Source organism: Protobothrops mucrosquamatus, unplaced genomic scaffold (genome assembly GCF_001527695.2).
Source record: "Protobothrops mucrosquamatus isolate PMUCROS unplaced genomic scaffold, P.Mucros_1.0 scaffold4002, whole genome shotgun sequence".
NCBI classification, from domain to species: domain Eukaryota; kingdom Metazoa; phylum Chordata; class Lepidosauria; order Squamata; family Viperidae; genus Protobothrops; species Protobothrops mucrosquamatus.
The window spans coordinates 55,256-78,463 of record NW_015389940.1 but is presented as its reverse complement, the minus strand read 5'-3'; the positions used below and the strand labels follow the sequence as shown (position 1 = coordinate 78,463).

The following is a 23,208-nucleotide window of genomic DNA, read 5'->3' as shown; positions in this document are numbered from 1 at the left end:
CTTTAACCGCTGAGCCACTGTGCAGCTCATTTGGATTTAATGACCACTACGAAAAAGGTCGTAAAATCAGGTCTGGTCACATGGTGTGTCTCGCTTTACAACTGTTACAACATACGACTGTAAAATTGCAGGGCCCAATTATGGTTGCAGCTCGTCTGTTTCCTGTATTCTGTCCTGTTGATAATGGTGAAGCATCTTCATGAGCAGGTCGTTCAATCTTCCTCACTCTTGCAGGTCTGAAAGCAACCGACAGTGGATCGTACTTCAGCTCCCAAGACTCAACCTGTCCCTCCGACTCGGGATCTGCGGAAGAGGTGGATGAGTATGAGATCCGAGGTAGGATGAAACCTGTAGAATGAGCCCCGAGCTACCCTTCCTTTATAGGTAGTCCTTGACTTACAACCATTCATTTAGCGACCATTCAAAGTGTGGAGGAAAAACCCAATGAAAAAGACAAGAGACAGCAGCACAAAACAATAACTCTTACTTTAAGATTCAGAGGTTTATTTTGCTAATGATTTGGAACATAGCAAGTGTAATAATACAACATCACCTACATTAATAAACCATTGCAATGAGGTCCACTGGCATAGCAGATTCCAAAAGGACAGCTATAGGCCAATGGCAAATCAATCAGGTCCAGTCCCAACTCTTTATACCCTTTCTCGTTCTAAGACTGTAGTCAGATGGTCTGCTGACTTTTGCTGACTTCCTACTGACTTCCTACGGACCTTCTGCTGAACATAACTTTCCAAATATACCCGTGTACATTGGAACCCGCATCCATCAGCTACTTTCAGTTCCACTTTTCCCACGGTTACAATACTCACGTTCCAAATATACACAGAACTACCTACTTTGCGATTTCATATGGCACAAAGCTCAGCAGATTACAAATAGTACGTCCGTATTGTGAAACAATATAGCGTTCGAGTTAAAGCTCTGTTTTAAATCACTACGGTGGGGCCTACCTCAGGTTTTGCTCCAGCCTCATCTTGTTATATGAGGAGGGGGCTATATTTTCATCTCCCACAGAAGTTACAACGGCACTGGAAAAAAAAGTGGCTTAGGGCCGTCTTCCACACTTAACGACTGTCGCAGCATCCTTGTGGTGGCATGCTCAAAATTCACACAACTGTTTGACCGGCCTCAGTTGGCCCTCTGGGAAAGTAAGACTCCTGAATCCACTGAGTTGAATCGAAAGAACTTTTACTGAGAGAAACTAGATGTAGTAAAGTCAGGCGGAATCTGACGGTCCCGCACAAAGCATAAAGCAGTTCCTTCGTTTGAGATAATGCTCTTCTGTCATCCCCATGTCCTGCAGATGGAAACGAAGGATCCAACCTGATTCACATGTCCAACAGTGAACTGTCCGTCTCGATGGCCTCATTGTTTTCAGGTAACGACTTTCCCCTCCTGAACCCTTGGTAAGTCCGTATCAGATTTGGCAAAATAGGTTAATAATAATAATAAAGTTGGAAGGGACCTTGGAGGTCATCTAGTCCAACCCCCTGCTCAGGCAGGAAACCCTATACCATTCCAAACAAAGGGCTGTCCAGTCTCTTCTTAAAAACTTCCAGTGTTGAAGCATTCACCGCTTCTGGAGGCAGGTTGTTCCACTGGTTAATTGTTCTCACTGTCAGGAAGTGTCTCCTTAGTTCTAGGTTGCTTCTCTCCTTGATTAGTTTCCATCCGTTGCTTCTTGTCCTGCCTTTGGTTGCTTTGGAGAATAGCTTGACTCCCTCTTCTTTGGGGCAGCCCCTGAGATACTGGAAGACTGCTATCATGTCCCCCCCTCGTCCTTCTCTTCATTAAACTAGACATGCCCAATTCCAGCAGCCGTTCCTTATATGTTTTAGCCTCCAGTCCCCTGATCATCTTTGTTGCTCTTCTCTGCACTCTTTCTAGAGTCTCAGCATCCTTTTTACATTGTGGTGACCAAAACTGGATGCCGTATTCCAAGTGTGGCCTTACCAAGGCCTTGTAAAGTGGTATTAATACCACTTTAGATGTTTAAGTTAGATGTCCGGCCTGCCCCGACTTGGTCCTTTAGGTATGAAAGACCCCCTTTGTAGCAAAAGGTATACTTTACTAAAAGCCAAGTGGTTTACAGTATAGCAAAGCCAGAACTGAAGTTCGTGCGCCAAACTTTAGAGCAGGGGTAGGCCACCTTGGCTCTTTTATTACTCGTGGACTTCAACTCCCAGAATTCCTGAGCCAGCATGGGGGAACTATGGCCCCTTCATGACTTGTCGACTTCAACTCCCAGAATTCCTGAGCCAGCATGGCTCAGCTTGGAAACCTCTCCCTTTCCCTTCAGCATGGCTGGCTCAGGAATTCTGGGAGTTGAAGTCCACCAGTCATAAAAGAGCCAAGGTTGCCTACGCCTCGTATAGAGTCTCCTGCTTGAGCAGGGAGTTGGACTAGAGGACCTCCGAGGTCCCTTCCAGCTCTGTTATTCTGTCTTCTATTTCTAATCTGACACTTCCTCATCTCTTATGTTGCCAATTAGATGCGGACATCAAGAGGAACCGGCCTCCGAACAAAAAGTCCTTCCTTTCCTCTAGTTCCACGTACGTATGCCTACTGCTGATGCTTCGTCCTCCCTCTCTCCCTCAGTCCGGCCCAACCTGGGTTCAGCTACAGGTAGTCCTGTACAGCTGGAGGTAGATGCTGGAAGCCATCTTCAGGACGCCGCAATTAAAAACCGACTTACAGCGATAGGGCAGGACTCGCCGGAGAGTCTCCCGTTGCTCATCCGTCTTGCAGCAGGAGGGCCTCAGCAGGAAGTAACCCAGAAGCCCCGGAGTTGAGGAAAGCATTTGCTTCTATCCTCCCTGGGGGATGCAGAAGGGATTGAGCCCAGCATGGACCATGCAGGAGAAGCAGCAGTAATTAAGACCAGATGGGGGTCAGTGCAGTCCAGGAGGGAGGGGGGTGTTTCATGTTGGTAAGGCAGGGAGAACACCACCTAGCACAGGATACATGGTGGGAAATGTGCTGTGAGTCAATTGGACAGGAAGGAGGAGGAGAAGGAGGGAAGAGAGGAGACAGAAATAAGAGGAAGGAAGGAAGGAAGGAAGGAAAGGAAGAAAAGGAAGAAAAAGGAAGAAAGAAAGAGAAAAAGAAAGAAAGAAAGGGAGGGAGGGAGGGAGAGGGAGATGGAAGGAGGGAAGAGGAGACAAATAGGGAGGAAGGAAGAAAAAGGAAGAAAGAAAGAAAAAGAAAGAGAAAAAGAAAGAAAAAAAAGAAAGGAGGGAGGGAGGGAGGAAGAGGGAGATGGAAGGAGGGAAGAGGAGACAAATAGGGAGGAAGGAAGGAAGGAAAGGAAAAAGGAAGAAAGAAAACAAAGAAAAAGAGAAAAGGAAGGAAGGAGGGAGAGAGGGAGATGGAAGGAGGTAAGAGGAGACAAATAGGGAGGAAGGAAGGAAGGAAGGAAAGGAAGAAAAGAAAAAAAAAGAAAGGGAGAGAAGAAGGGAGGGGAGCAGAGGAGACAAGAGAGGGAGAGGAGGCATAAATGAGGAAGAAGGGAGGAAGAGGGGGAGAGGAGACCGAAATGAGAGGAAGAACGAGGGAGGGAGAAAGGAAGAAAGGGAGAGGAGAAGAGACAGAAATGAGAGGAAGGAAAGAGGGAGGGAGGGAAGGAAGGTGGGAAGGAGATGGGAATGAGCAAGGAAAACCTTCGGTTCCCTCCCCCAATAGCTTCTTCCAGGAAAGAAAGTTCCTAATCCTGCCTGTAGGGGGGAGTCTAAGGCAGCGTTTTTCAACTACGACAACTTTCGAAGCATGTCAATTTCAGCTCTTAGAATCCCCCCCCCCCAACTTAACGCTAGGAGTTGAAGTCCACCCATCTTAAAGTTGTCAAGATTGATTGGCTGGAGAATTCTGGGGATTTCTAGGAGCTGAAATCCATACACCTGATGACTTGCGGACTTCAACTCCCAGAATTCCTGAGGCAGCATGGGGGAACTATGGCCCCTTCATGACTTGCGGACTTCAACTCCCAGAATTCCTCAGCCAGCATGGGGGAACTATGGCCCCTTCATGACTCGTGGACTTCAACTCCCAGAATTCCTCAGCCAGCATGGGGGAACTATGGCCCCTTCATGACTCGTGGACTTCAACTCCCAGAATTCCTCAGCCAGCATGGGGGAACTATGGCCCCTTCATGACTCGCGGACTTCAACTCCCAGAATTCCTCAGCCAGCGTGGGGGAACTATGGCCCCTTCAGCGTGCCTGGCTGAGGGATTCTGGGAGCTGAAGTCCACAAGTCATCAAAGGGCCAAGTTGGAAGACCCCCGAGTTAATCCTGTTGCTTTACAGTGGTTGTCATTTCTCCCGCTTCCTCCAGGAGCTACCACACCTTCCTCAATTCGAACTCGGCAGAAGCCGTAGCTATGGGCTTGCTGAAGCAGTTTGAAGGAATGCAACTGCCCGCAGCCTCTGAACTGGAGTGGCTGGTGCCGGAACACGACGCCCCGCAGAAGGTAAGTTCTTACCAAATATGAGTTTCTCCTTTTCTGGACAAAAGATGAGCTAACCCTGCTCCTATGTCATTGATCCTCGTCTGGTTCCTACTGGATATCTTAAACATGCAACTCTCCTGAACGAGTTGGGAAATTGGAACGAGTTGAGACAGGGCAGGGCAAGTAGGACTTTTTTTTAAAAAAAAAATTCTTCTTTTCCTTCTTTATTAAATTTGAACGGGATTAAAATTCCATTAGTTTTTTATTATTATTTTCTTCAAACGTTCAAATGCGCAAGCTTCAAAAACGTTTTTACAAAGACGAAACAAAACTGGACCCAAAAAAGGTGCATTAAAAAAAAAAAAGATAAGGAGAAGGAATTCTCATTCAATTTTATGGACATCTTTAAGACCCCCAAAGCAGTTGACCAGTACAATCTAAAATTTGGCGTTAGATGAAACATTTTAAGAAGCATTTTAATAAATATTTCATAATGACTCCCAACCTCAATTCGTTAACTCATTTGTTAGGAAAAGCCTTTTTTTTTTAATAGTCAAAGTTAAAAAAAAAACAAAAACTAGCGGTTGCTGCTGTAACGTTAGGATTCTCATCAGCCAGTAAAATGTTTACATACTCAGAATTGTACGGAATGTTATTTTACTGTTGTAGGCTGTATACATTGTCCTCAGGTTATGACGGCAATTGGGACCAGAATTTCCATCACTAACGGTCGTTAAATGTGATGTCATGTGACCACATTGCTTACAATTCTCGCAGTCCTGGTTATCATCATAACCTAAGGCAGTGGTGACGAACCTACGGCACGGGTGCCAGAGGCGGCACTCAGAGCCCTCTCTGCGGGCACGCACGCCGTCACCCCAGTCCTAGGCCTTCAGCTGGGTTTTATAAAACCTTTTCGCTTTAGGCCTCCGCCGCTGTGTGCAAAAAAAAAAAAAAGGTTCAATCAATCAATCAATTTCAACTTCTCGCAGGGAAAAAAAAGATCTTGCAAAGTTGGAATTGATTGATTGAACTTTTTAGTCCCACCCAGTCTGCCGTTACCACCGCAGCCACGCCCACCCAATGGGCCATGCCCATCCAATTGGCCACACCCAGCCACTGGGCCACACCCACCGGCACCCGACGATGCATAAGTGGGTTTTGGGTTGCAGTTTGGGCACTCGGTCTCTTAAAGGTTCGCCATCACTGACCTAAGGATTGCGTGGGACATCAAGTGAGGACCTTACACGATTGCGACTTTTGACTTCCGGCTTCTGCTGGCTTCCCCAATGACTTTGCTTGTGGAAAGCCAGCAGGGAATGTCGGAAATCGCAATCATGTGTCCACGGGTTGCTGTAACAGCCAAAACACCAAGGACCGGCCGTAAATCCCATTCATTGAACACCGTTGTAAGTTTGAACGGCCGCCGAAGAAACAGTAGCAACCCAAGGACTTCCTTAAGTTTAAGTTTAAACGAGGTTTCATTGTAGGATAAAAACACCGAGAAAAAGAAAAGTTAGAAAAATAAGAAAAGGAATAAGGAAAGCGCAGAGAGAGATAGAAGTCATTACAAAAAAGATTACAAAACGATCACAACATCAAACCTTTGACTTTACACTTCACCGTGTTTCGAACCGTTGCTGTCATTGCAAAATCCTCTAATCATCAAAACCTGAAACCAACGTTTCGTTTCTGGATAAATTCTATCATTAAAACAGTCAAAGTATTGCCATCTCTGCTAACTCCATCACCTTTGCAGTCCCCCAGGCCCCTTTTTCTAATGGGGAAATTAGACCACAGCCCTTTGCTTTTTCTTGTTTCACGAGGCTTATTTATTTGTTTGTTCAGTTGATTTGCCATCTATCTCATTGCGGGGTTAATCAATCAATCAATCAATCAATCAATCAATCAATCAGAATAGAGCTGGAAGGGAACTTGGAGGTCTTCTAGTCCAGCTCCCTCAAGCAGGAGACCCTATACGATTTCAGACAAATGGCTGTCTACTCTCTTCTTTAAAATCTCCATTGATGAAGCACCTACAACTTCTGAAGGCAGGTTGTTCCACTGGTTGATTGTCCTCACTGTTAGGAAGTTTCTCCTTAATTCCAGGTTGCTTCTCTCCTTGATTAGTTTTCCATCTGTTGCTTCTTGTCCTGCCTTCTGGTGCTTTGGAGAAGAGGTTGACCTCCCCTCCCCTCTTTTTTATGGCAGCCCCTCAAATACTGGAAGACTGCAATCATGTGTCCCCCGCCCCAGGCCTTCTTTTCTCTAGACTGGCCATACCCAAATCCTGCAGCCGTTCTTCACATGTTTTTGCCTCCAGGCCTTTAATCATCTGAGTTGCTCTTCTCTGCACTTTTTCCAAAGTCTCAACAACTTTTTTGTAATGTGGTACTCTATAGGTCAGGGGTAGGTAACCTTGGCTCTTTTATGACTCCCAGAATTCCTGAGCCAGCATGGGGGAACTATGGCCCCTTCATGACTGGTGGACTTCAACTCCCAGAATTCCTCAGCCAGCATGGGGGAACTATGGCCCCTTCATGACTGGGGGACTTCAACTCCCAGAATTCCTCAGCCAGCATGGGGGAACTATGGCCCCTTCATGACTCGTGGACTTCAACTCCCAGAATTCCTGAGCCAGCCTGGCTCAGCTTGGAAACCTCTCCCTTTCCCCTCAGCATGGCTGGCTCAGGAATTCTGGGAGTTGAAGTCCACCAGTCATAAAAGAGCCAAGGTTGCCTACCCCTGCCATAGGTGACTTACAATAATAAAAAGGAAGAAAACGAAAGGAGCATAAGCAGAACAGAAGTACAATACTAGAACAATAAAATAAACATTGTATTGGTTTTCAGGGTCCATTAAAGTTTCTTAAAAAGCTTTTTAAGCGCCCCAAGTGGTATAAGAAACGAAGGCTTTCCCGGAAGCTGTTGCTGGTACGTCCGAAGGATAGCATTGTGCCGTGTGTGCGCTTAACGGCTTTTCTGAAATGCACACAAGAGATGCGTTGGGAAGGCTGCTGTGGTTTGATGTGGGTTGTAGCACCCAGGTCCGTGGCAGAAGAGGACAAAACAGACAGTCCTCGACTTATGACCACAATGGAGCCCCAGATTTCTGTGGCTAAGCGAGACATTTGTTAAGTGAATTTTTGCCCCATTTTGTGACCTTCCATGCCTCCGTTGTTAAGTGAATCACTACAGTTGATAAGTTACCAGTACGGTTGTTAAATGAATCCGGCTTCCCACCGTTGACTTTGCTTGTCAGAAGGTCGCAAAAGGGGATCCCGTGACCCCGGGGGGACGCTACGACCGTCGTAAATACAAACCGGTTGCCAAGTATCCGGATTTTGATCATGTGATCATCAGGATGTTGCAAATGTCGTAACTCTGAAAAAGATCGTAAGTTGCTTTTTTCAGGGTCGTTGTAACTTTGAACGGTCACTAAATGGACAGTTGTAAGTCGAGGAGTACCTGTATTGGGCATGTAACCAGGGCTGTTTGCAGGAGACCCCAGCAGCTCAATCATCTCGGTCTGAGTTTCACAAATACGGGTGCTAAAGGTTGCATCCTTAGGCCAGGACTTCTGATGTAAGAATTCAGGTACAATTTGAACATATTTTGCAGTGTGACGGATCAGCCACAGGAGCGAAGTCGAATCTAAGACTTATCTATGGGTAGTCCTCAACGTACGACCACAATTGACCCCAAAATTTATGTTGCAAAGTGAGAAATGTGTTGTTGAGTTTTGCCCCATTTTACAACCTTCCTTGCTGCAGTTGTTTTGTTAAGTGAATCACTGCAGTCATTGGGTCGTGAAGTGAATCCGGCTTCCCCATGGATTTTGCTTGTCAGAAGGTCACAAAAGGGGGTCGCGTGACCCTGGGGGACATTGCAACCGTCATAAGTATGAGACAGTTGGATTTCGATCATGTGACCATGGGGATGCTGCAACGGTCGTCAGGGTTCAGTCCAAGCCGGGAATAAACAACATGGTGACTGCTTTAGAAAGAAGGTTGCAATTTATTCCCAGCTTAGACTGAACCCTGACGAAGACTTTTCCTTCAACAATTTGGCGCCCCGGATGGGACTTTTCCTTGTACAAGGCAAACAATCACACAGTACAGATACTCTCTGACATACGACCCCAATGGAGCCCAAAATCTCCTGTTACTAAGTAAGTGAGTTTCCCCCCATTTTACGACCATTTTTTGGCCTCTGTTGTCAAGTGAATCACTACCGTTGTTAACACGGTTGCTAAGTGAATCTGGCTTCCCCATGGACTTGGCTTGTCAGAAGGTTGCAAAAGGGGAATCAACTGACCCCAAGACACTGCGACCATCATAAATATGAGCCATGTAAATATAATTTGCATGATTACGGAGAGGCTGCAACACTCATAAGTGTGAAAAACGATCATAAGTCACTTTTTCAATGCCGTCGTAACTGCCAGCGGTCACTGAATGAACTGTTGTAAGCGGAGGACTGCCTCCATTTAACATTGAAGTTTGTCCATCTGTGAAGCTTCTAGCAATGCTGCAGTCATAAGAAGGTATTAGATTAGAGCAGGGGTCCTCAAACATGGCCCTTTGATGACTTATGGACTTCAACTCCTAGAATTCCTCAGCCAGGCATGCTGGCTGAGGAATTCTGGGAGTTGAAGTCCACAAGTCATCAAAGGGCCAAGTTTGAAGACCCCTGATGTAAAACAACTTGGTGGAAATAGAATGGTTAAGCAGAGGTATGTTGAAGGAGGGGTCTTCAATTTTGGCCACCTCACGACTTGTGGACTTCAACTCCCAGAATTCCTCAGCCAGCGTGCCTGGCTGAGGAATTCTGGGAGTTGAAGTCCACAAGTCATCAAAGGGCCAAGTTTGAGGACCCCTCATGTAAGGCAACTTGGTGGAAGTAGAATGGCTAAGTAGAAGTAAGTTGAAGGAGGGTTCTTCAACCTTGGCCACCTCACGACTTGTGGACTTCAACTCCCAGAATTCCTCAGCCAGGCACGCTGGCTGAGGAATTCTGGGAGTTGAAGTCCACAAGTCATAAAAGGGCCAAGTTTGAAGAGCCCTGGATTAGAGGATTTTAGAGAAAGGACAGCCCTGTTTACATACCTTGAAAGCGCAAAAGCCGAGCCAAAGATAATTGCTTTGTGTGACGAAAGTGTGATTTCACACTGCTGAAAACCACTAACAATGCTAGTGTGGGGTCTCTTAGGTGGTCTTAGCACCTGGCCAGGATCCCCCTCTGCCTTCCCCTGCTATTTTAACTCAAGCTCTTTCCAATGTACTCCTGCATCAGCTTTGCAAATAGGTCGTAGCTGCAACTGATAGTTCTTGTGTTTTCAGCTTTTCCCTCTACAACGCTGCTTTCCTTTGAGTGAATCACTACAGTTGTTAATAGTAGTAGTAGTAGTAGTAATAATAATAATAATAATAATAATAATAATAATAATAATAATAATAAAGTTGGAAGGGACCTTGGAGATCATCTAGTCCAACCCCCTGCTCAGGCAGGAAACCCTATACCATTTCAGACAAATGGCTGTCCAGTCTCTTCTTAAAAACCTCCAGTGTTGGAGCATTCACTGCTTCTGGTGGCAAGCAGTTCCACTGGTTAATTGTTCTCACTGTCAGGAAGTTAAATGAATCCGGTGTCCCCATTGACCTGACTTGTGAGGAAGGTCGCAAAAGGAGATCACAGGATCCCAGGACATTGCAACCCTCATAAATATGAGTCAGTTGCCAAGGGGCTGAATATTGGTGACCACGGGGAGGCTGCAACGTCCGTAAGTGTGAGAAAAAAGTCACCTTTTTCAGGGCCATTGTGTAACTTCAAACAGTCACTCTAAACCCACTTTGTAAGTCAAGATCTACCTGTATTAATACGGCTTTCGATAATTTCCAAAAGGCAACGCGTCAAAAAATTCCTTTTAATTTTGCCGCTTATTCCCTTCTAAAAAATCTCCCCCAAAAGTAAATACGTTTTTAGAAATACAGTAATTTTCACCCAGCCTTATGGAGACAGTCCAAAAACTTTTTTTGTGTTTTTTTGTGAGCACTATATAAAAACTGGAAGTTTTTAAGAAGAGACTGGACAGCCATTTTTCTGAAATGGTATAGGATTTCCTGCCTGAGCAGGGGGTTGGACTAGATGACCTCCAAGGTCCCTTCCAACTATTATTGTTATTATTATTGTCATTGTTGTTGTTGTTGTTGTTGTTGTTGTTGTTGTTGTTATTATTATTATTATTATTATTATTATTATTATTATTATTATTATTATTATTATCTATTGCAATGTTTCCGGACCTTGGTCCCTTGAAAGTGTGAGGACTTCAGCTCCCAGCATTCCCCAAGGTGGGCTGGGGAATTCTGGCAGTTGAAGCCCACCCACCTTCCAAGTGGTCAAGTTTGAGAAACACTGGTCTATCGCAAGAATGTATTAATCTCCAGGCTAATGAATTTTACCAGACATAGAATAATTCTTAAGTTAGGTGTCAAACCAATTAAACTTATATTTCATCAGGAGATGCCGGCAAGGAGAAAGATGCTTTTTAAGTCAGGGAAGGGATGAATTTAAACCATTCCTGCTGCAAAGCAGTATTCTTTAACCTTGCCACAGATTGGGCTGGATTTCCAGTTAGAGCACACTGGCTAGAGTCCACTAATAATTTTTGTAAAAAAAAACACCAAATAAATGTTGGCCTCAAAAGGTAACGTACCTGAAGGGTAGAAAGTTGGAAAATAACAGGAGAACAGAGTTGGAAGGGGCCTTGGAGGTCTTCTAGTCCAACCCCCTGCTCAAACTTCCTTCTATTCATGTCGTATGTCAGTCTGTAGATGCCATACACAGAATATATCGATCAATCAATCAATCAGAATAGACCTGGAAGGGACCTTGGAGGTCTTCTAGTCCAACCCCCTGCTCAAGCAGGAGACCCTATATCCCATTCCAGAGAAATAGCTTTTCAATCTCTTCTTAAAAACCTCCAGTGATGGAGCACCCACAACGTCTGGTGGCAAGCTGTTCCACTGGTTAATTGTGCTCACTGTCAGGAAGTTTCTCCTTAGTTCCAGGTTGCTTTTCTCCTTGATCAGTTCCCATCCGTTGCTTCTTGTCCTGCCTTCAGGCGCTTTGGAGAAGAGCTTGACTCCCTCTTCTTTGGGGCAGCCCCTCAAATATTGGAACGCGGCTATCGTGTCACCTCCCTCATTAAAAGCAGGCCACAACCAAAGAGAACAGCGGCATTGTTCATGGCGTGCACTGGATTTACTTCCTTTTTACAGCTATTGCCGATTCCCGATTCCGTGCCCATCTCCCCGGACGACGGAGAACACGCTGATATTTACAAGCTCCGCATCCGGGTGCGGGGGAACCTGGAGTGGGCCCCCCCACGCCCGCAGATCATCTTCAACATCCACCCGGCACCGACGTAAGGAGGGCCGTTTACGATCCGCGGTGTTTTGTGTGTGTGTGTGTGTGTGTTTGTATGTACAGCAGTGGCCAAAATTGTGGAAACCTTTTGGGACAAGTGTAATTTTGAGGTCTGATGGCTAATAACACCTCTTTTTTGGGGGGGAGCAGTACCATAAAATTATATATCCATGGAAAGATAATTTAACCAAGAACGTAAAGATAATTTAACCAAGTTTGTTCAATTATCTGTACTGTGTTCTATGAAAAGTTATAGCCAAATAACCAGAAAAAGGAAGCACCACTTGCTCAGGTTGATCTCAGGCAGCTTTCCTTCATCTGATGGTAGCCAATGAGCATGAGTGTTTAGAGAGCCAATCGGGTGTCGTCTTGTTTTGGCCATGAGCCAATCAGATCACAGTAGGATCCAGTGATTGATCTCATGTATTGAAGCTGAGAGGAGGACATTGGTCGGTGTGTTATGTGATCCGCTATCAAGTTGGTTGGGTTTTTTTGTGCTCTTTCATTGAGTGAGCTTGTAAAACATCATAAAATTAAAGCGATGGTGCAAAGAGTTGACTGGTTGCCCAGAAAGCGATGTAAAATAGTATTTATTAAGTGAACAAGGCTACAGTTATAAAGAAATGAGAAGAAAAATGGGTGGAAACTTAACCAAAGGTGGCATTTCTACTGGACACTTTTCCCCAAAAGGTTTCCACAATTTTGGCCACTGCTGTACGTGTATGACCCCCCAAGAGACTATCCTAAATAGGTTTTGCTCAAAGCAGCAGAAAGTGTGACAGTTGTGGCCCTCCCACAAAACCATCTTCTCTTTCTCCCCTCCCTTCCCCCCTCCTCCGAGACCCCAACCCGGAAAGTTTGGGGGACTCTGATCTAAGATGGCTGAGGGGACACCTGAGAAATTGGTTTTCTCTGAGGACGATGCCCTCAAACTTTCCCCCATCCCCGGCTAACAACATCCATTGATGGAGACTTTCACCTCTTCAAAGCTGAGAAGTGAATTGGGGATGTGAGGTTTTTTGTCTCCTTTAATGTCCCGAATTTCTGTTCTGTAGGAGGAAGGCAGCAGTGGCCAAGCAGAACTACCGCTGTGCCGGCTGCGGGATCAGGACAGATTTTGGTGAGTTCGTGACTTGGAAGAGTTCTGAAGGCCCAATGTTGGCCTAGACCAGGGGTAGGCCACCTTGGCTCTTTTATGACTCGTGGACTTCAACTCCTAGAATTCCTGAGTCAGCTATGAACTGTCGTAAGTTGAGGATTACCTGTAGAAACAAAGTCACACTTAGGCGGGCAGACCCCTTCCGTCCAACTCGGCCTCGATTCTAGAACGTTCCGAGGTCCGGTCGTCGGCCCCAGCGCTCACGGACAATCGGGAGTCGAAACGCTCCCCCTGCGGAGCAGTCCTCTCTTAAACCTCTTTCCCTTCCCTCTCTTTCCTTCGTCCGACGGGCCGTCTCAGATTACATCAAGCGGATGCGCTACTGCGAGTACCTGGGCAAATACTTCTGCCAGTGCTGCCACGAGAACGCCCAGATGGTCATCCCCAGCCGTATCCTCCGCAAGTGGGACTTCGGCAAATACTACGTCAGCAACTTCTCCAAGGACCTGCTGCACAAGATCTGGAACGATCCCCTCTTCAACATGCAGGACGTCAACGCCGCCCTCTACCGTAAGGTCAAGCCGCTCAACCAAGTCAGGGTAAGGCATCCGGCCCTTGCCGGCGCGCTTTGGGTGAGAACCACAGCGTGGGAAGGGACCTTGGAGGTCTTCCAGTCCAGCCCCCTGCTCAAGCAGGAGACCCTAGGTGTCAGAGCAGGCACAGTCTTACTGCGCTGAGGTAACCCAGGAGTAAATACAGTAAACAGTGGTTTGTAATTAAATGTGGTTTATATTACACGCTATCTACAAATATACACTAGAAATGAAATACATACAGGTGGCGATTCAGCAAACTCCCAATACACAGCAATGACAGCAGTCAAACAGATGAGAGAGAAAGACGTCAGCAAAAAACCTTCCCTTTTATACTTGGACTCTTAAAGGGATACAAACACCTGCTGAGTCATTCCTATTGCATTATCCACATTATATTACATCTTTACATAAAGTGTTTAGCTATTAAATTATTATCCTGACACTATGCTCTTTTAAACAAATGACGAGTCTCTTCTTCAACACCTCCAATGATGCAGCACCCACAACATCTGGAGGCAGGCTGTTCCACTGACTGACAGCCCTTCGCTCTTCGGTTTCGCGTGGAAACCTATTCTCCAAAGCCCCTGAAGGCAGGACAAGAAGCAACGGATGGAAACTAATCAAGGAGAGAAGCAACCTGGAACTAAGGAGGAATTTCTTTACAGTGAGAACAGATGTTGTGGATGCTCCATCCCTGGAGGCTTTCAAGAAGAGATTGGATAGCCATTTCTCCAGAATAGTATAGGGCAGAATTCCTGAGCCAGCATGGGGGAACTAGGGCCCCTTCATGACTTCCGGACTTCAACTCCCAGAATTCCTCAGCCAGCATGGGGGAACTATGGCCCCCATTATGACTTGTGGACTTCAACTCCCAGAATCCCTCAGCCAGCATGGCTCAGCTTGGAAACCTCTCCCTTTCCCCTCAGCATGGCTGGCTCAGGAATTCTGGGAGTTGAAGTCCATGAGTCATAAAAGAGCCCAGGTTGCCTAGCCCTGGTATAGGGTCTCCTGCTCGAGCAGGGGGTTGGACTAGATGACCTCCAGGATCCCTTCCAACCCTTGTTACTCTGTTACCCTGAACTCCTGTCTTCTTGGTCTCTTCCAGCTTCTGAGAATCCAGCTGTACCACATGAAGAACATGTTCAAAACCTGTCGCTTAGCTAAAGGGTAAGGACACCAGGAAACTTTTTCGGGGAGCCCCTTCGTTACCGTAGAGTGGGAGTAGGCTGTGAGCAGCGGCGAGCTGGTGCCAGGGCAGATGCCACGGTGAAGAGGCTGACCGAGTGTGTGGCAGCTGTGAGAAAAGGGAAAATCCATGCGCAAGGAACATTAGGAAAAGGAAAATGCTTAATATCCTTATCCAGATTTACAATCCAGTTACGTCTGTCCGGATGCTACTATCAAAATAACACAAAGAGTCCTCGACGTACGATCACAATTTAGCCCAAAATTTCTGTTGCTAAGCAAGACCATTTCTAAGCGAGTCGTGCCCTGTTTTACGACCCTTCTGGCCACCATTGTTAAGTGAATCACTACTACACCTGTTAGTAAGACGGTTGCGAAGGGAATCTGCCTTCCCCGTGGATTGTACTTGTCACAAGGTTGCACAAGGTGATCCCCTGACCCCGGGGCCCTGCAACGGTCGTAAGTGTGAACTAGTTGCCCAGCGTTCAGATTCTGATCACGTGAGCGTGGAGATGCTAAAACGGTCCCAAGTGTGAAAAACGGTCCCAAGTCATTTTTTTCCCAGCACTGTTGTAATTTTGCCCAGTCAATAAATGAATGGTAAGTCGAGAACTATCTGTATCTATAGTTTTATTTCCAGTAGAAGAGAATCTTTGTAGCTCCGGGCTGAACTGGGGGGTGCTTGGTGCTCTCTGAGCTGGGTGATTTTCTTGCAGACGTTTCACTGCCCAATTAGGTAACGTCATCAGTGCTAGAGGGGAGGGGGATTTGAGGAGGAGGAGGAGGAGAAAAAGAAAGAAAGAAAGAAAGAAAGAGAAAGAAGGAAGAAAGAAGGAAGAAGGAAGGAAGGAAGGAAGGAAGGAAGAAAGAAAGAAAGAAAGAAAGAAAGAAAGAAAGAAAGAAAGAAAGAAAGAAAGAAAGAAAGAAAGAAAGAAAGAATTGTGGGGTCCTTGGTGCTCTCTGAGCTGGGTGGTTTTCTTGCAGACGTTTCATGACCCAGCTAGGCAACATCATCAGTGCTCGAAGGGAGATGGTTTGAGGAGGAGGAAGAGGAGGAGGAGGAGAAGAGAAAGAAAAAAAAGAGAATGAAAGAAAGAGAAAGAAAGAAAGAAAAAGAAAGAAAAGAAAAAGAAAGGATTGTGGGGTCCTTGGTGCTCTCTGAGCTGGGTGGTTTTCTTGCAGACGTTTCATGACCCAACTAGGCAACATCATCAGTGCTAGAAGGGAAGGGGGTTTGAGGAGGAGGAAGAGGAGGAGGAGAAGAAGAGAAAAAGAAAGAAAGAAAAAAAAGAAAGGATTGTGGGGTCCTTGGTGCTCTCTAAGATGGTTGGACCCATCTAGGCAACATCATCAGTGCTAGAAGAGAGGGAGGCTTGTGGAGAGGAGGAAGAGGAGGAGGAGAGGGAAAAAAGAAAGAAAAAGAAAGAAAGAGAAAGAAAGAAAGAAAGAAAGAAAGAAAGAAAGAAAGAAAGAAAGAAAGAAAGAAAGAAAAAGAAAGAAGAAAGAAAGAAAGAAAAAAAAAGAAAGAAAGAAAGAAAAAGGATTGTGGGGTCCTTGGTGCTCTCTGAGCTGGGTTGTTTTCTTTCAGACATTTCGCTGCCCAACTAGGTAACATCATCAGTGCTAGGAGGGAGAGGGGTTATATCGTATACGAACAAAGAGAAACCCGACACCCTTCTAGCACTGATGACGTCACCTCGTTGGGCAATGAAACGTCTGCAAGAAAACAGCCCAGCTCAGAGGGCACCAAGGACCCCATCATCATCCTCTCTGCAAACCCCACTCCCTTCTAGCACTGATGACGTTACCTAGCTAGATCATGAAACGTCTCCAAGAAAGAAAAAAAAAACAAGCTCAGAGAGCACCAAGGGCCCCACACAGTCTGAGCCACAACATTTGAAAAGGAAATTGTTGGAAGCAAACCAGGTTAATCTCTTGACAATCAAAATGGGGAATTGGGCAGGGCTTTTCCGGAGAGGAGGGAGAGACCCTGTTGTCCCACTGCTGACCGCCTGGCTGCTCTTTCCCTTCAGGCTTCTGGATGCCTTTGATGCGGTGCCGGGTCACCTGACCGAGGACCTTCACCTTTATTCCTTAAATGACCTGAGCGCCATCAAGAAGGGGGACCTGGTTCCCCGCTTGACCGAGCTCCTCCGGGTGGGAGAACTGCACGTCGAGAAATGCATGGTGAGTGCGGGGACCCCATTCCTTCCTTCCTTCCTTCCTTCCTTCCTTCTTTTTCTTTCTTTCTTTCTTTCTTTCTTTCTTTCTTTCTTTCTTTCTTTCTTTCTTTCTTTCTTTCTTTCTTTCTTTCTTTCTTTCTCTCTCTCTCTTTCTTTCTTTTCTTCCTTCCTTCCTTCCTTCTTTCCTTCCCTTCTGAAATTGACATGCTTGGAAAGTTGTCGTAGTTGAAAAACGCGGCCTTAGACTCCCTCCTACAGGCAGGATTAGGAACTTTCTTTCCTGGAAGAAGCTATTGGGGGAGGGAACCGAAGGTTTTGCTTGCTCATTTCCATCTCCTTCCCACCTTCCTTCCCTCCCTCCCTCTTTCCTTCCCTTCCTCTCATTTCTGTCTCTTCTCCTCTCCCCCTTTTCTTCCTTTCTCCCTCCCTCGTTCTTCCTCTAATTTCGGTCTCCTCTCCCTCCCTCCTTCCTCATTTCTGCCTCCTCTCCCTCCCTCCCTCCCTCCTCTGCTCCCCTCCCGCCCTTCCTCTTATTTCTGTCTCCTCTCTTCCCTCCTTCCATCTCTCTCTCTCTCTCTCCCTCCCTCCCTTTTTCTTTCTTTTTCTTCCTTTCTTTCTTTCTTCCTTTCCTTTCCTTTCCCTCCCTCCCTCCCTCCCTTCCTTCCTTCCTTCCATGGTGCCACAGTGGTTAAAATGCAGCATTGCAGGCTAATTCACTGCCCACAGCCAGGAGTTCGATCCTGACCAGCTCATGGTTGACTCAGCCTTCCGTCCTTCCGAGGTCGGTAATATGAGGATCCAGATTGTTTGGGAGGGGGCAATAGGCTGACTCTGTAACCTGCTCAGAGCGGGCTGTAAATCATTGTGAAGTGGGGTATAAGCCTAAGTGATATTGCCCTTAATTCCTTCCTTCCTTCCCTCCCTCTCCAATTCTTTCTTTCTTTCTTCCTCCCTCCCTCCCTCCCTCCCTCCCTTCCTTCCTTCCTTCCTTCCTTCCTTCCTTCCTGGAAGTCCTGGAATCTCCCTCTCGAAGGGCTGAGTGAAACCAAAGCGGTGGGATTGTTGCGTTGCGTTAGTCCACATTTTTTTTATCTTCTCCCCCAGCTGTGCCAAGCGAAGGGCTTCATCTGTGAATTCTGCCAGAATGAGGACGACATCCTGTTTCCCTTTGAACTGAGCAAATGCAAAACGTGTGAAGGTAAGCGATCAAACAGGAGGGCTAATCCCCTAACACAGGGGGTCTTCAAACCTGGCCCTTTGATGACTTGTGGACTTCAACTCCCAGAATTCCTCAGCCAGCCTCCATTTTGTTTGTTAGATTTAAGACAGGGGTCTTCCAACTTGGCCCTTTGATGACTTGTGGACTTCAACTCCCAGAATTCCTGAGCCAGCGTAGGGGAACTATGGCCCCTTCATGACTCGTGGACTTAAACTCCCAGAATTCCTCAGCCAGCATGGGGGAACTATGGCCCCTTCATGACTCGCGGATTCAACTCCCAGAATTCCTCAGCCAGGCACGCGTGCCTGGCTGAGGAATTCTGGGAGTTGAAGTCCACAAGTCATCAAAGGGCCAAGTTGGAAGACCCCGGCCCTAACACCTTTTATGTTTAAGTCAAGACTTTATTTGGGGCCTAAGAAAGACCAAACATCCCCATATTCCAAAATTGTTTCACACGGCGTCGAACGAGGAGGGTACACAACCCTCGGTTGGCGGTCTTCAACACAACTGTCCGATTTTCCACCCTGGACAATTTATACATAGATCGCTACCAGCCAAAGCTCCCTTACATGAAGGCTACAATTTCTGACAATCCGTTCACGAATGCTGGAAGTCTGGGAGGGTCTCCCGCTTGAGGAGGAGGTTGGACTAGAAGACCTCCAAGGTCCCTTCCAGCTCTACTATTCTGTTAGCCCAACAGCAAAAAAAAAAAATCTCTTACACGTAGTCCCTGACTTAACAACCACAATGGAGCAAAAAAAGGCGGATTGTTAGAAGCTCCGATGCTCTCCACGCCTCCTTCGGCTCCTCTTTGATTCCTTCTTTTTTTCTCCACCACCACCCTCCCTCCCCGCAGAGTGCAGAGCTTGCTACCATAAGGGCTGCTTCCAGTCAGGACCCTGCCCCAGATGTGCCCGGCTTCAAGTGCGGCGGGATCTCCTAGCCAAGCAAAGTCTGGAAGCCGATCTCTCGGATTACGAGCTGGAGGAGGACACGGTAGGAGCAGCCACGTGACGGCCGAGAATCCGCAGGTCGCCGTCCGGCCTGTGCCCTCCGAACACCAGACTGACCGACGGACGAAGCCGGACGCTCTCCCTCCACACAGACACTCCGAAGCCAGCGCCACGGAGGGGTTTCGCAACTCGGCCCGGAGAAATCTCTTTCCTGCCTGGACTAGAGCCGACGTCTGGCGCCAACTCAGAGGCACAACGAAGACGGATGCTTCTTTCTACCGAAAGGCAGAGTGCGACGGCTTGGGGCGCGCCCCGTCTAGAACCCAGGACTTTGCTCCATCCACGGGGAGAAGCCGATGACGGGCTTTTTCCAGAGGCCGAGTTCCCCCGACAGGATCCGACCGCGCTCGTAAAAGAGAAAAGCCTTCTGTCCTGTTTGACTGGCCGTTATCGGTTGCTGTGTTGGGGTTTTTTGTTTTTCATTTTGGTCTTTTAAATTTTTAATATATTTTTTTCGGACCACCCAATCCTCGCCCTCAATTCTCTTTATTTTTCTTTGCGAAACCTCGCTCCCGTTTTGTACGATTTCGCAAAGGAGCCAGGAAAAAGGAGGGGGGGGGAATACAAAGTATTAGGCCTGTCCCTTTTTCAATCTTGGGAGAAAGTTAGTGGGGAAAGGGAGTGGAATAGCCAGGATGGCAAAGATGGATTTGAGCGGGGCTGAAAGGATTAAAAAAAACCAAAGCCTTCTCAAGCTCCTTAAAAGGATCTGTGCGTGAGAACACACAGACCCACAAACTCACAAGTCGTTTTTCTTTTCTCCGTTTGTCTGAAAGATCTCCCATAAGAGGAATAATGTCGGTTGACTTGCAAACTGGACGATGTTCCAACGAGAGGAAAATATATATATATATATTTCCTAACAGGAAAAATTCTCTACAATAGCTCCCATTCCTTCAGCTGTTTCAGGCTGCAGCCCCTATCCTAAGCCATCGTGGGCCACTGGATCGGGGGTCTCGAAGCCCCCCACAGCTGGAGGAAGAGAGCCAGGCTCGGAGGCCTGACACGGCTTAAAGGAAGAAACCATTTTTTAAATCCCAAGATCACAAGCTTTACGGCTGCTTTCCTCTGAGGCTTAAATCCCCCCCCCATTCCCCCAGCTCCTATTTGATCCTAGACACTTAAAAAAACAGGAAAGCAACGTACAACTCATTCCAAATTCCAGAAAGTGTGTGCTCGATCAGTTAGGCAATACAAAAATTTTTTGAAAAAGGTGGTTTTAGGATTTCAGCTCCCGGACGGGCACAAAAAAAATGGAAAGAAGTGGTTTTAGGATTTCAGCTCCCAGACGGGCAGCGCTGACGTCCCAGCCAGGCTATCTGAACGATAGCAGCAGCAAAGGGGGGGAAAATGAAATTAATCTATCAGTATTGGCAACAAGGCATCTCCTTTGCAGCTTCAAGAATCTCTGGAGGATGGTTCCCTTAGGTTGTCTTCTGGGAAGGGAGCCCTCTCGTGTGCAAACTCTACAGGGCTTCGGCAAGAACGTTCCAGAACAGCGTCTCTCGACCCTTGGTCGGTTGAAGATGCGTGGACGTCAACTCCCAGAATTCCCCAGCCAGCTGGGAGTTGAAGTCCACAAGTCATAAAAGGGCCAAGTTTGAAGACCCCTGGACTTCAACTCCCAGAATTCCTTAGCCAGGCACACAGGCTGAGGAATTCTGGGAATTGAAGTCCACAAGTCATAAAAGGGCCAAGTTTGAAGACCCCTGGACTTCAACTCCCAGAATTCCTCAGCCAGGCACACTGGCTGAGGAATTCTGGGAATTGAAGTCCACAAGTCATAAAAGGGCCAAGTCTGAAGACCCCTGTTCTAGAACCTAGAATAGCCAGTGATCAAAAATTGAAAAAATAAATGGAAAACTCAAAAAAACAATTTATTTTGATCCCTTTTGCTCCACATCCATTCTGGTTTAACATCCCTCATCTCCCCCTAATCAAATCTTCAACCAAATTTGCACACAGCCATTTTTTTCCTGGAAAAACTCTTTCCCCTTTCGTAGTTTTGCAGCCGAGCTATGCGGAACACCAGTTTAACCTCAACGTCGTTAATCCGAATAATTTTAACCGAGAGAGTCCCAATCTCGCCCCGATGACTACATTTATAGTAAGGATATTTATGTTTGCCTTGCTCCTATTTCCCCCCCTTCAAAAACCTGGCTCCCCGCACACTTCTTTTTAACGTACTTGGAACAAAACACACAAATGCACACTGCGTGTTGTTTTTTTAACCAGGTTCCTTCCACTGTGCTGCTTCAAGCAAATATTTGAAGATTAATGGAGAGTCCAGAACGTTTATTTCCCTTTTACTAGCAAAGCCATTTTTTTCTAAAAAGCACTGATTCAGTTTTTACAAAAACCAGCAAGGAGGGGGTGGATTCTAAAGGGTTCACTTTAGAAATATCAGAAAGTACCAAAAGATGCACAAAAAAGGGATTTAGGATGCTAAATGGTGCTCAGAACTGTTGGAGCTGTTGATTTAATGCCCATTTGGCAAAAAAAAACAAACCACCCCACAAAAACCCTGTTTCCTACCTGTATTGAGCGGAATACTCTTTGTAAAAATTAAGAGGAACATGGTTGAACCTGGAAATCCATCCGTTATTCCAGTAAAGTGTAACCATGGAAATGTCATCAGTAATAAAACTAATAATAATACTCAGGCTGCATCTCTGGTATGTTGGTGGAGTGCTTCACACAATAAATTCACGGGAAATGCTTGGTGGATTGGTCACTGTTACCGGTCCCTCCCAAATGATGTAGTTCTTGACTTACAACCGTTTGTAAGCTGGCAGGAATAGCCAACACTCCAGAAGACAGGTTTAAGATACAGGAGGATCTGGACAGGATTTGAACATTGAGTGCCATCTAACAAAATGAAATTCAGTGGTGAAAAAAGTAAGGCTCTACATTTAGGCAAGAAAAACCAAATGTACAGGTATAGTATAGGGGGTGCCTTGCTCAATAGTAGTAACTGTGAGAGAGACCTCAGAGTCCTAGTGGACAATCACTTCAATAGGAGCCAGCCGTGTGCTGCAGCTGCCCAAAAAGCCAACACAGTGCTGGGCTGCATCAACGGAGGGATAGAATCAAGATCAGGTGAAGCGTTAATACCACTTTACAAGGCCTTGGTAAGGCCACATTTGGAATAAGGTATCCAGTTTTGGTCACCACGATATAAAAAAGATGTTGAGACTCTGGAAAGATTGGCCCAAAGTCACCCAGTCAGCTTCCATGCCTAAGGTGGGACTAGAACTCACCGTCTCCTGGTGATTGGCCCAAAGTCACCCAGCCGGCTTTCATGCCTAAGGCGGGACTAGAACTCACCGTCTCCTGGTGATTGGCCCAAAGTCACCCAGTCAGCTTTTATACCTAAGGTGGAACTAGAACTCCCCATCTCCTGGTTTCTAGCCTGTAGATCAAGCTTGCGTTTCCTCTGCAACAGTGAGTGTCTTTATTGCTCTTGTCCTTTACAACAAGGAGAGAAGCAGGTGTCCGCCAGCGTGGAGGGTGGCCTTCTAGCAAGGCTACTGGGGGAAGCGTTGAGGACTATATTTGCGCTCAAACTGGGCAACATCAAACTTCCTCTTGCAACCGGCATAATTCATGTAGCGGATTTTGCCAAAGACGGCCCGTTCAGCCCATCCTTGGTCGTGGATCCCACAGATTGACCACATGCAGCCTAGCAGAGAGAGAGAACGAGATATATCATCATATATATAGTATGATCAATATAGTATATAATAGTATAATATATAATATAGCACAATATATAATATAATATGTAATATAATATATATTAATGTAGTATGATCAATAGTAGAATATCTAATATAGTATAGCATAATATATAATGTAATGTAATGTAATATAATATAATATAAATATAGTATGATCACTATAGTATATAATAGTATATATAACAGCATAATATAATATAGTATGATCAGTAGTAGAATATCTAATATAGTATAGCATAATATATAATGTAATGTAATGTAATATAATATAATATA

At 46.1% G+C, this 23,208-nt stretch overlaps 2 protein-coding genes across 2 annotated transcripts in view; one reads left to right on the top strand and one right to left on the bottom strand.

The window, feature by feature from the left end:
* RUBCN (rubicon autophagy regulator) overlaps positions 1–19,236 on the top strand; it is a 35,889-nt gene extending 16,653 nt beyond the window's left edge. The window contains exons 10-20 of the mRNA XM_029286532.1: positions 235–336; positions 1,325–1,399; positions 2,513–2,573; positions 4,353–4,488; positions 11,750–11,895; positions 12,953–13,017; positions 13,357–13,595; positions 14,698–14,759; positions 16,811–16,964; positions 18,065–18,158; positions 19,036–19,236. Of these exons, the coding sequence (XP_029142365.1) occupies positions 235–336; positions 1,325–1,399; positions 2,513–2,573; positions 4,353–4,488; positions 11,750–11,895; positions 12,953–13,017; positions 13,357–13,595; positions 14,698–14,759; positions 16,811–16,964; positions 18,065–18,158; positions 19,036–19,193 (1,292 nt within the window). The 3' untranslated portion in view covers positions 19,194–19,236. The remainder of the gene's footprint in view (positions 1–234; positions 337–1,324; positions 1,400–2,512; positions 2,574–4,352; positions 4,489–11,749; positions 11,896–12,952; positions 13,018–13,356; positions 13,596–14,697; positions 14,760–16,810; positions 16,965–18,064; positions 18,159–19,035) is intronic.
* A 3,434-nt stretch (positions 19,237–22,670) lies between these two features.
* The window catches only part of LOC107298469 (deoxyribodipyrimidine photo-lyase-like), an 18,167-nt gene continuing 17,629 nt past the window's right edge, over positions 22,671–23,208 (bottom strand). The window contains exon 9 of the mRNA XM_015827847.1: positions 22,671–22,874. Coding sequence (XP_015683333.1) covers positions 22,720–22,874 — 155 coding nt within the window. The 3' untranslated portion in view covers positions 22,671–22,719. The remainder of the gene's footprint in view (positions 22,875–23,208) is intronic.